General features: G+C 36.6%; 1 protein-coding gene across 4 annotated transcripts in view; it reads left to right on the top strand.

The window, feature by feature from the left end:
• LOC105478885 (protein phosphatase 4 regulatory subunit 1) overlaps positions 1-12100 on the top strand; it is a 72468-nt gene that overhangs the window by 24491 nt on the left and 35877 nt on the right. For all 4 annotated transcript variants that reach the window (XM_011736610.2, XM_071085687.1, XM_071085686.1 and 1 more), the window contains 6 exons: positions 217-323; positions 5260-5402; positions 5896-6042; positions 9561-9668; positions 9799-9864; positions 10840-10998. In XM_011736610.2, coding sequence (XP_011734912.1) covers positions 217-323; positions 5260-5402; positions 5896-6042; positions 9561-9668; positions 9799-9864; positions 10840-10998 — 730 coding nt within the window. The remainder of the gene's footprint in view (positions 1-216; positions 324-5259; positions 5403-5895; positions 6043-9560; positions 9669-9798; positions 9865-10839; positions 10999-12100) is intronic.

The raw sequence follows: 12100 nt of genomic DNA, 5'->3' as shown, positions 1-12100 counted from the left end.
GCCAGGTGTGGTGGTGCACGCCTGTAGTCTCAGCTACTCAGGAGGCTGAGGTGGGAGGATTACCTGAGCCAGGGAAGTCAGTGCTGCAGTTAGCCGTGGTCGCACCATTACACTCCAGCCTGGGCAACAGGAATGAGGCCCTGTCTCAAAAAAATAAAATTCTGGATATTAGCTGTTGATGCCATTGAACATACGTAATCTTGTTTTTCTGTGTAGACAAATGGTGGCCCGGAGTTTGCTGGATACCTTGAGGGAAGTCTGCGATGATGAAAGAGATTGTATCGCTGTTTTGGAAAGAATTAGCAGATTGGCCGATGATTCAGGTATATGTTCATGTGGAGAAAGTGAATTTACTCTGTTCTAGAAAGGTTTCTTTGACCAAATTTGTGTTTCTAAAAACTAATGAAAAAATTAATGTGATATGAGATGGCTTTAAAATCTTTCCTAAGTAATTATCAAAGCCATCCATGACAACAAAAGTAAAATGTGTTACTGAGACCTGGACATTTTACAGTAGTCTCATTTAGTTTAATTTTAGAAATTTCTCATCAAAACAAGTCTAAAAATATTGTTTTGCATCATGTATATTAATATTTTAGGATTAATAATATCTAGAATAATTTTGAATACATTAAAAGAGATGGAGGAGGCTATAAATTGTTTTAGGCAAATATAGAAAGCTTGCTTTCTGTGTGGTTTCTCACTTTCAAAAAATGTTGATTAACCATTTGTAAAACTACACCTGGTTTATCTCCAAAGTGAAAATGAGAAAGTCTGCTTAAGAAAGAGGTAAACTTGATTTGAAGCTTAGAAAATGGTGATGTTAGAGTTTTTACAAATATGTCTTTTGTTGTAGTAAAATATACTTAATACTTAACACATGAAACTATTTTAAGGTAATATTAAGCATATTTTTATACTTGATTTTAGAAACAATCCAAAAATAAATTCTAAAACTTTTTTCCTTAAATCTGTTATCTTTATTAAAGTATATTTTCCATCTCTGACAGACTTTTTGGCATCTCAGCAAGCCCCATCTTTTAATTTTTAGACAAACTCATCTTTTGATGAACAGTTCATTTTAATGGGAATTTGTTAAATGTTTACATAAGCCTTAAATGTTCCTAATATTCTTACAGGGTGGGTACAACATTTATAGGCTTAACTGAGCAATAGTCTACCTTTGTGTACATAATTGCTTATGTATATGCTTGCTCTAAAATGGTTTTAGGAGGGGTCTCATCAAGTATAATTTTTACTTATTTTTTAAATTTGATTTAAGTTAAATAACAATTTAATGTAAATTCATGGCACTGTTAAGCCTATTATGGTTATATTCCTTAGTAAAGACAGATATTTTAAGGATGGATTTGTGTTTTCCTTTATCTGTTTACCAGCTCTAGAGTTTTTTTTGGTAAGTGTGTGGGGGTGTGTGTGTGTATTTTAAAATATGTTCTCACATTGGTAAGTTCATAGTAAATGTCTCTATTGACATAATTCTGTTCATTCAGTATACATCAAACAGTACCTACTCTATACCAGGTTCTAGATTAAATGCTAGAGCAGTCATTAAGGTGAACAAGGATTTCTGTCGTCAAATTAACAGTTTAGTGAATGCAGCCAACATATAAACAGTAAATTACAGTGGGAAGGATCGGGGCAGGCTTCAGAAAGTGAGTGACGTTTACGTTGGATTTGATAGAATCATGAGGTATAGAGAGGGGAAAGGGCGCACCCAGGAGAGGAAAAGACAGAGGAGTTCAAGAAGGTGGCCCATTTCGTCAACAATGAGGCCAACCTGACAATGAGACTAACCTGCTGAGTTTCCAGGTTAGAAAAATTAGGCTGTTAAATAAGGTAGGTGAGGGCTAGATTGTAAAGGTTTATAACAAACCATGCTGATGACTTTACCTGTTTTGTGATTTAGAACAGTGTGGTGTAGCAGTATGAACTGATATGGTGAAAAAGATGGGTGACAAGAAGACTAATTGGAAGACTATACCAATTAATTGGGTGTTTTTGTTTTTGAGACAGAGTCTTGCTCTGTCGCCCAAGCTAGAGCAGAGTGGCGTGATCTCCACTCACTGCAACCACCCCTGCCTCCCAGGTTCAAGCAATTCTCCTGCCTCAGCCTCCTGAGTAACTGGGATTACAGGCATGCACCACTACACCCAGTTAATTTTTGTATTTTTAGTAGAGAAGGGGTTTCACCATGTTGGCCAGGATGGTCTGGAACTTCTCTAACCTCAAGTAATCCACCTGCCTCAACCTCCCAAAGTGCTGAGATTACAGGCATGAGCCACCGTGACCAGCCAGTTAATTGTTATAAGGATGAATTGTTGGATAGAAATTGAAGTGCTGGGAGGGATTCCAAGGCTAACCTCCGGATAGAGTGAGGAAGAGAGAGGATTTCACCCTGAGGTTTCTAATTTGTAGGACTGGGCTTATTGTGATATCTGGGTAAGATAAAGACTATTGAATAATATAGCTCTGAAGTGAATGAAGTATGTATCCTTTGTTTAGACAAATAAGCAGCTGAGAACCTTTCAGTCTTCTGCCTTACCTTTCATTAGCTTTTATCTTGATTTTTTTATTCCCCAAAATTTACCAACTGCTTTTATTATTTTCCCCTGGAATGGATGGATGTGTAGTGGTTTCTCATTGTGGTTGTAATTTACATTTCCTCAATAGCCAGTGAAGTTCATACCTGGTTATATACTTACTGGCTATTTGGGTATCCTTTTTTTTTTTTTTTTTTTTGAGATGGAGTCTCACTCTGTCATCCAGGCTGGAATGCGGTGGCACGACCTGGACTCACTACAACCTCCTCCTCCTGGGTTCAAGTGATTCTTCTGCCTCAGCTTCTCGAGTGGCTGGGATTATAGGCATGCACTACCACGCCCACCTAATTTTTGTATTTTTAGTAGAGATGGGATTTCTCCATGTTGGCCAGGCTGGTCTTGAATTTCTGACCTCACGTGATCCACCCAACTCAGCCTCCCAAAGTGCCGGGATTACAGACATGAGCCACCATGCCCGGCTTCTTTTTTGAAATGTCTAAGTCTCTTCCCCCTTTAAAAAATTGGCAGTCATTTTCTTACAGATTTACAGGAATTCATTCTGCATATGAGCCCTATGTTGTTGATGTGTATTGAAGATATCTTTTTCACTCTGTGCCTTGTGTTTGTGCTCATAGTGATGCTTCTTAAAGAAGAGAAGTGCTTTTCCTTTATGGGTTGTGCTGCTTTTGTCTTCTTAGAGATTTTCTCCAATCTCAAAGTCATAATAAATATCTTTTCCTGTATTCTCTAACACAGAGAAGGCTTATTGTTTTTTGCCTTGACATTCAGATCTGTATTCCACCTGGAATTTGTTCATGTGCATGATATGAAGTGGAGGACAAGTTTCTTTTTTTTTTTCTTTTTTAATATGAGGAGCCAGTTGACACAATACCCTTTATTGAGAAGGCCATCTTTCCCAGTTCACCTTGTAATAAATCAGTTGTCTATACATGTATGTGTCTGTTTCTGGGCTTCCCCCCCCCCCCCCCATTAGTCTATTTGCCTAAGCAGGGCTTTGAGGAAAGAAAAGTTGCTTATTTCATTTTTAACTGAAACCATAACTTGTGTCCTTCTTTTGCTTCAAAAATATAAGCAATTGTCAGTGTTAACTTAGAAAATTCAGGATCCGTGAGAATAGCAGAGGCCTGTATGTTTACTTCTTTTCTTCAAAACAGAAACACTCTATTTTGTTCATATCTGGCCAACTTCACGTGGTACAACAGTATAATAGAAATTCCAGATACTGGTTTGTTGATAAGATTCTGAACTTTGTAAAATACCATATTTTCTATTTAAAGCTATGTCAATTTCTCTGTTGAGATCTGAAATCCTAGTAGACACATTCTTACGTATTTAATGTAATTTTAATAATGCATAATGATAATGGGCACCAAAGTTCTAGTTAGGTCCAATACAATGACTTGTTACTGATAATCCATCATGTCTGTCTGTATTTCAGTCACTTGCATGTCTTCTATGAATTGCCTACTTGTATCGTTATTGTCTTTCTTATTATTTATTTGAACAGTGTGTTCTTTGTGTAATTGACTTCCTAATACTCTGTTATACATGAATATGCTCCCAGGCTGTTTTCCCTTTTAACTGAATATGGTATCTGTTATCTATAATAAAGTTTTTTCATTTGTTTGTTTTTGAGACAGAGTCTTGCTCTGTCGCCCAGAGTGGAGTGCAGTGGCGCTATCTTGGCTCACTGCAACCTCCACCTCCCGGGTTCAAGTGATTCTACTGTCTCAGCCTCTGGAATAGCTGGGATTAGAGGCATGTGCCACCACCCCTGGCTAATTTTTGTATTTTTAGTAGAGACGGGATTCACCATGTTGGCCAGACTGGTCTCGAACTCTTGACCTCAAGTGATCTGCCCGCCTCGGCCTCTCAAAGTGCTGGGATTATAGGCACACCCAGCCTATAATAAAGTTTTTATAAAGTAAAATTAGTTGGTCTTATGGTTGATTTTTGGGTTTTGTCTTCCTGTCTCAAGATTGAACATTTAATATTATCTTTTAGTACTTTTGATCTTTATGTATGATGTGCAGTAGGTACTTTCGTTCCGTGCTAACTAGCTGATTTTCCTCCTGCTGCTTCTTAGACATTTCATCTTTTTGAAGCCCAGAGATTTGAAATGCCATATTTCTCACATTTAAATTTGCCATATGCACTTGGGTCTTTTCAGGTTTTTAAAAAATACTTGTCACCTTTAATTTTCATTTACCCATTTTTAGTCTTAGTTAAGTCTAATTATGTATCTTTCATTTATTGACTAAGTTGAGATTAGGAGCTAGTTTTTATGACTTGTCCTAGTAGGTTCTTAAATAGTGGAATTTATCGATAATACTATGTATGTATCACAGTATTGATGTAAATATCAGATAGGATATTTAACCCCTCGCACAGTGTGGCACAGTGTAGGTGATGAATAAATTTATTGTTAAGAAATGGTTAGATACTCAGTGCATACTGTGAACAACAGAAGCTTGGGGTGAAGATAAGGTCCTCCTTTCACTCATGGGATTGATCTGTGTATGATTCTGAAAAGGATTGCAGAATTAAAGGATGTTGTCCCAAGTCCTTTATATTTTGAAGATGAAAATCCAAAGCCTTCCTAAGTATCCTCAAGTCCAGATAAAGGTTTTGTTGCTGCAGGAGAACATGTTTGCTCACATTGCTGTTATCTCAATAGAACCAACTGTGAGAGCGGAGCTGATGGAACAGGTGCCTCACATCGCACTGTTTTGTCAAGAAAACCGGCCTTCAATACCATACGCTTTTTCCAAATTCTTACTACCTATTGTGGTTAGATATCTTGCAGATCAGAATAATCAGGTAAGAGTACCATTTATATGTTCTTAAAAGAAATTTGCATAGTGTAATATATGGAGAATAGCCTAGCCTAAGTGTTCTCTTTGGAATGTTTTTTTCCTCTTTAACTCGGTTACTGTTTTTCAAAAATGAACATTTATCTTAGACAAGGTGTGTTTAGAGTCTGACAAATCTAGTAGATCCCTTTAATGCCATTATAGACAATGCCTAGTAACTGCACTGTCACTTGGTAACCTCCTAGGGGTCCCTCAAAATGTTTGTTACTTTGTGAGGCACCTTTTACCAGGATGGCTCTGTCCACTTCCTCTGTTACAACACAATCTACCAAGTTCTGTAGTCTTTGTAATAGTTGAAGAAAACAAACACAAACATTTATTTGCAGAGTTTTGCCAGTTATGGGTCCCTTTGAGGTGAGAAATCTTTGTTTTAAAAGTCAAGTGGTAGAATTTTGTTGTGTCGCATATGTACTTTGTCTGTGTTGTTATTTTTCTCCTAGGTGAGGAAAACAAGTCAGGCAGCTTTGTTGGCTCTGCTGGAGCAGGAGCTCATTGAACGATTTGATGTGGAGACCAAAGTGTGCCCTGTCCTCATAGAGCTGACAGCCCCAGATAGCAATGATGACGTGAAAACAGAAGCTGTGGCTGTAAGTCAAATGGCATTTTTCCGTTTATGCAAAATGTGGCTGATAAGAGGTGCTTATTAAAAGTTAGGCTGGGGTCGGGCGCGGTGGCTCATGCCTTTAATAATCCCAGCACTTTGGGAGGCTGAGGTGAGTGGATCACTTGAGATCAGGAGTTTGAGACCAGCCTAGGCAACATGGTGACACCTGGCTCTACTAAAAAAATACAAAAATTAGCCAGGCATGGTGGTGTGCACTTGTAGTCCCTGTTACTTGGGAGACTGAGGCAGGAGAATCATTTGAACCTGGGAGGAGGTGGAGGTTGTAGTAAGCCAAGATCAGGCCACTGTACTCCAGCCTGGGTGACAGAGCAAGACTCTGCCTCAAGGAAAAAAAAAAATTAGGCTGGGCTGGGTGCAGTGGCTGACTCCTGTAATCCCAGCACTTTGGGAGGCCAAAGTGGGAGGATCACTTGAGACCAGGGGTTTGAGATCAGCCTGGCCAACATGGCAAAACCCCATCTCTACTAAAAATACAAAAAAAATTAGCCAGGTGTAGCGGCACATGCCTGTAATCCCAGCTACTCTGGAGGCAGAGGCACGAGAATTATTTGAACCTGGGAGGCAGAGGTTACAGTGAGCGGAGATCATTCTACTGCATTCCAGCCTGGTTGACAGAACAAGACTCTGTCTAAAAAAAAAAAAAAAAAAGGGCCGGGCGCGGTGGCTCAAGCCTGTAATCCCAGCACTTTGGGAGGCCGAGACGGGCGGATCACAAGGTCAGGAGATCGAGACCAGCCTGGCTAATACGGTGAAACCCCGTCTCTACTAAAAAATACAAAAAAAACTAGCCGGGTGAGGTGGCGGGCGCCTGTAGTCCCAGCTACTCAGGAGGCTGAGGCAGGAGAATGGCGTAGACCCGGGAGGCGGAGCTTGCAGTGAGCTGAGATGCGGCCACTGCACTCCAGCCTGGGCGACAGAGCGACACTCCGTCTCAAAAAAAAAAAAAAAAAAAGAAAAGAAAAGGCTGCTTTACCTTGTTTAACATTTTTCTGTTAAAGTTGCCACAAATCATTAAATTTGAAATATAATCAGGGCTAGAAAGGGACATAAATGCTTACAAAGGAAAATGTACCTTCTGCAAACAATAAGAAAACAATAAATAATTGTAAATTATTATGTCAAAATGGAAAACTGAAATGGTTATTTTATCAGTGCAGTTAAAATTTTAAAAACCCTGTATTGAACGAAGAAACACTTGAACCCCTTCAGCAGGTATTGAGCACTTTTCTAGGCACTGTCAGCACAGTGGAAATAAAATAATACTTGGCTCCTGCTCTGACAGGTACGGTCTTTGTGGGAAGGATGGTCAGGCAAGTACATTTCCCGGGAAATAGGACATCATTGATGGTTATCAGAAGAATATACAGATTGTTAAGCCATTATGCACATCGTAAAGTCAAATGTAATAGGAAGATTCTGGGTTTTTTTTACTTAGTTTGCAAATATTCTGATTATTTGAAGGCCATGAGAGGGCATGAATTAGAATGGAGTAGTATCTGTTGTGATTCACATCTGTGGTTCCTGAGTTCGGATAGTAGTAATTCTGATGGTAAATTTATTCAAATCTATTTGAATAGTAAGAGTTCACTCCTTAAACCTAAAATAATATGGTTACATCTTTGTTGATATTTTTAAAAAATTACACTATATGTAGTGCTTCTGGATTATCATTAGTGGGATGAATTAGATGATCTTTCTAGTCTCTTTCCCTTGAAGAATTTCTTGAATCTATTATTTTTAGATACTCAGTTGCCAGTTAATAATAAATTTACTTTTTCAGTAATGTTTTTATTGAAGTGAAACTTACATGACATAAAATCATTTTAAAGTGTTAGTGGCATTTAATATGTTCACAAAGTTGTATAACCACTGCTTCTTCCTAGTTTCAAAACATCACTATTTCTTTTTTTACTTGAAGATTTTTTCAATGAAAGAAGTCAGTTTTCGTCTTGGCCTAATTTCTGTTTTATATTGAGCCGTTTAACTTGCTGTATTATCATTCTCGATGCAATGTGAAATTAGTAAAACATTATAATAAAAAATTTAAAAACTATATCCAGTGGTAGTAGGAATCTCATGATTCTCTTACAGTTGTGTTTGTTTTTTGGTCATGTTTTATATTCCTTGGCTTCCATATTTTCTCTATCTTGATAGAGAAGTTATAATTATTTCTTAATAAAAACTAATTTTTTAATAAAATAAATCACTTTTAAATAAATTTAGTTATGTTACATCAGTGATATACAGCATAACTTTGAATTGTTAACTAGAGCATGGAGATGCTTATTCAAAAAACAAAACTGACTTTGGGATTTAGGAGATGTAGGCCTTGTCTCCAGTTCTGATGATGATGGGATTTTCATGGGGATAGTGTTGAATCTGTAGATCAATTTGGAGAGAATTGCCAGTTTTACAGTCTCTGAACACAGTAGATCTATTTATTTAGGTCTTTGATTTGTATCTTTAATCTTTTATAGTTTTCAGCAGAAAGTTCTTGAGTATATTTCATTCAATTTCATATTTTTTTAAAAGTACTTCTGTGAATGATACTGTTTTTAAATTTTCCAGTTCATTGCTAATTTGTAGAAATAGAATAGATTTTTGTAGTCTAATTTATAGCCTACAACCTTCCTAAACATACTTACTTATTCTGGTGGCTTCTTTGTAGATTCCTTCTGATTTTCTATATAGACAACCATGTCATATTTGAATAGAGAGAATTTTCTCTCTTTACAATCTTTATGTATCTCTTTTACTTCTTTGTTTTGTCCTGTTTGTACAGTCTAGCAATTGATAGAATTGTTAAATGACGACAGGCTATCCCATTTCTTTCTGTGTTAACTGCGGGAGCAATGTATCTAAATAGAGGGCCAGTTTTCAAATAAAGTTAATCCTCACTTTGTCTGCTTTTAACTGAAACATGCCTATATCAGAACTGTGTCCATGCTTTCCCTGGAACTGAAGCTTTGCAAAACCAGAACATGGTTCTGATATGTATGACCTTTAGTTCACTGGGTGCTTTTCAAGGCAAGGACTGAATTATTTTCTTAGCAATACAGATATGCTAAATCTAGATCTTTCCTGGGGATAATTTTCCCCTTGAACAGTCACTAATTTTTTTAATTGGGAAAATGTAGATTTTTGTTTGTTTTGCTTTTAAAATTACCAGGCAAAATGATGAAGTAGTAATAAGATGGAAACTGGACAAAAATGAAATTGTTAGGATTTTCCGTGGGTTTACTGGGCATGAAGTATTTATTGGTTGTTTTTATTGATTTTGGTTAATATCTGTCTTTGTTTCCTGCTTAGATAAGATGAAATTAATAATTGGCTATGAATATTTTCTGTGATGTATATAGTATAATGATGCCATATCATATTTTGTTTCCTTAAATTATATACTTTTATTAAGTTATTAAATTTAACCGAAAGAGCCTTACTTGATATTTTCAGTTGTGTGTTTGTTCTTACTTATTTTAGATAATGTGCAAAATGGCTCCCATGGTTGGGAAGGACATTACAGAGCGTCTTATCCTCCCTAGGTTTTGTGAGATGTGCTGCGATTGCAGAATGTTTCACGTTCGAAAGGTATTTTTTTTTCTTCTGTTTAAAAACATAGTGCTAGTGGTTAATGTACTGATACATGACATTTAAAAGATTATCTTAGAAGAAGCCTATGTGTAATATTTTGAAATGTCAATGATGCTTTTGTTGTCAGGTCTGTGCTGCCAATTTTGGAGATATTTGCAGTGTAGTTGGCCAGCAAGCTACTGAAGAAATGTTGGTAAGCATTGCAGATACAAAGGAGTAAACAGTGTGTGTTACAAAGTAGTACATAAAGTTTGAAATGCACACATTTACTCCAAAGTTTTATTAACACAATTCCATGAATATAAACCAGAAAGATAATAACTTTGAATTTAGGAGTTTAAATATCTGTAATCTGGGCGTTTGAATTATATTTTTGATATTTATTAAAAATATAGATATGTTTCAGAACCATTGATCTGTTTTTACCTCTTCCATTTCTGTTAAGCAAATCAATTCTTGTTCAATTGAATCTTTAATTTTATTGCAACCCTCAAGAATGTTGATGGCATATTAAATGTATAGCAAGTTAGTTTCAAGTAGTACACAAGATGCATATACTTGATGTATAAGGCACCATACCTAAAGAGTTTCCGAAGCCATCTCTTATGCAAAATAATTAAGTTCAGGGGCAAGCGCTTGTATGACATTAAGCTATGATTGTTGAGAGTGCTTTTGCATAGCCAGTTGAGTTATAAATTAGATGTGATTTATTGAAAATTGTTGAGTATAAATACGAATAGATCCTACTTTTTAAGACAATCCAGTATTTAAAATACTGAGGCCAGGCGTGGTGGCTCACACCTGTAATCCTAGCACTTTGGGAGGCCAAAGTGGGTGGATCACCTGAGGTCAGGAGTTCGCGAACGGCCTGGCCAACATGGCGAAACCTCATTTCTACTAAAAATACAAAAATTAGCTGGGCGTGGTGGCACACGCCTGTAATCCCAGCTACTTGGGAGGCTGAGGCAGGAGAATCGCTTAAACCCGGGAGGCGGAGTTTGCAGTGAGCCGAGATCGCACCACCTCACTCCAGCCTGGGCAAAAGAGTGAGACTCTGTCTCAAAACAAACAAACAGACAAAAAAAAACAAAGCAGAAAATGAAAACGAAGTAACTAATGAAATCTGCTATCTTTATCCAACTAACAAAACTCTTTCCTTTTCACATAGCTGCCCAGATTTTTCCAGCTTTGTTCTGATAATGTATGGGGAGTCCGAAAGGCTTGTGCTGAATGCTTCATGGCAGTTTCATGTGCAACATGTCAAGAAATCCGACGGACCAAATTATCAGCACTTTTTATTAATTTGATCAGTGATCCTTCACGTTGGGTAGGGTTTTGATTATCACTTTTATAAAATAATACATTTGTGTCTGTTTTAAAGCAAACATAATTTTGACCTCATAAGAAATAACTTATAATTTAAGATATATTATTTTTTATACTTTTAGGAATAGACAGTAGAAAGACTCCTATATTAACAGTTTTTATGTTTTCTTGTAACAGGACAAAAATTTGTTTACAACTTTAAGTCCTGTTGATTTTTATTTAATTGGCATGTTGTATTATGTTAATTAATTTTTAGATGGTAAACCACTTGCGTCTTTGGAGTAAGTCCCACTTGGTCATAGTGTATAACTCTTTTTATATGTTGCTGGATTCAGTTTGTCAGTATTTGGTTGAGGATTTTTGTGTCCTTATCATGAGAGATATTAGTCTGTAGTTTTCTTATGGTGCCTTTGTCTGGTTTTGTCAGAGTAATAATGGTCTTATAAAATGTGTTAGGAAATGTTCCCTCTTCTACTATTTTTGAGGAGAGTTTTTGGAGAATTGGTATTGATTATTCCTTAAATGTTTGGTTGAGTTCAGTGGTGAAGCCGTCTGGGCCTGGGCTTTTCTTTGCCGATAGTTTTAAAATTCCTAATTCAATCTCTTCACTTGTTATAGGTCTGTTGGGTGTTTTTTTCTTGAGTCAGTTTTCATAGTTTGTATCTTTCTAGGAATTTTGTACATTTCATCTCAGTTACTTAATTTTGTTGGTATATGATTATACGTAGGATTCCTTTATCATCTTTTAATTTCTGTAATGTCAGTAGTAATGCCTCTTCTTTCATTTCCTATTTGAGTAATTGGAGTCTTGTCTCTGTTTCTTGGCCAGTCTGCTAAAGGTTTGTCCGTTTTGTTGAGCTTTTTAAAGAACCAACTTTTGGTTTCATTGGTTTTCTCTGTTTTTCTATTATTCATTAATTTCTATTTTAATCTTTATTCTCACTTCTGCTTGCTTTTAGTTTGCTTCTTTAGGCGGAAGGTTAGGTTATGGATTAGAGGTCTTCCTTCCTTCTTTGAATTATCATCTGGGGTAAATGGCTTTCAACCTGAAAAACTTAATTTTAGAATTTCTTGTTAATGTAGTTCTGCAAACAACTGTTTTC

Source organism: Macaca nemestrina, chromosome 19 (assembly GCF_043159975.1).
Source record: "Macaca nemestrina isolate mMacNem1 chromosome 19, mMacNem.hap1, whole genome shotgun sequence".
Lineage (NCBI taxonomy): Eukaryota > Metazoa > Chordata > Mammalia > Primates > Cercopithecidae > Macaca > Macaca nemestrina.
This window is presented reverse-complemented; position numbering and strand designations above follow the sequence as displayed.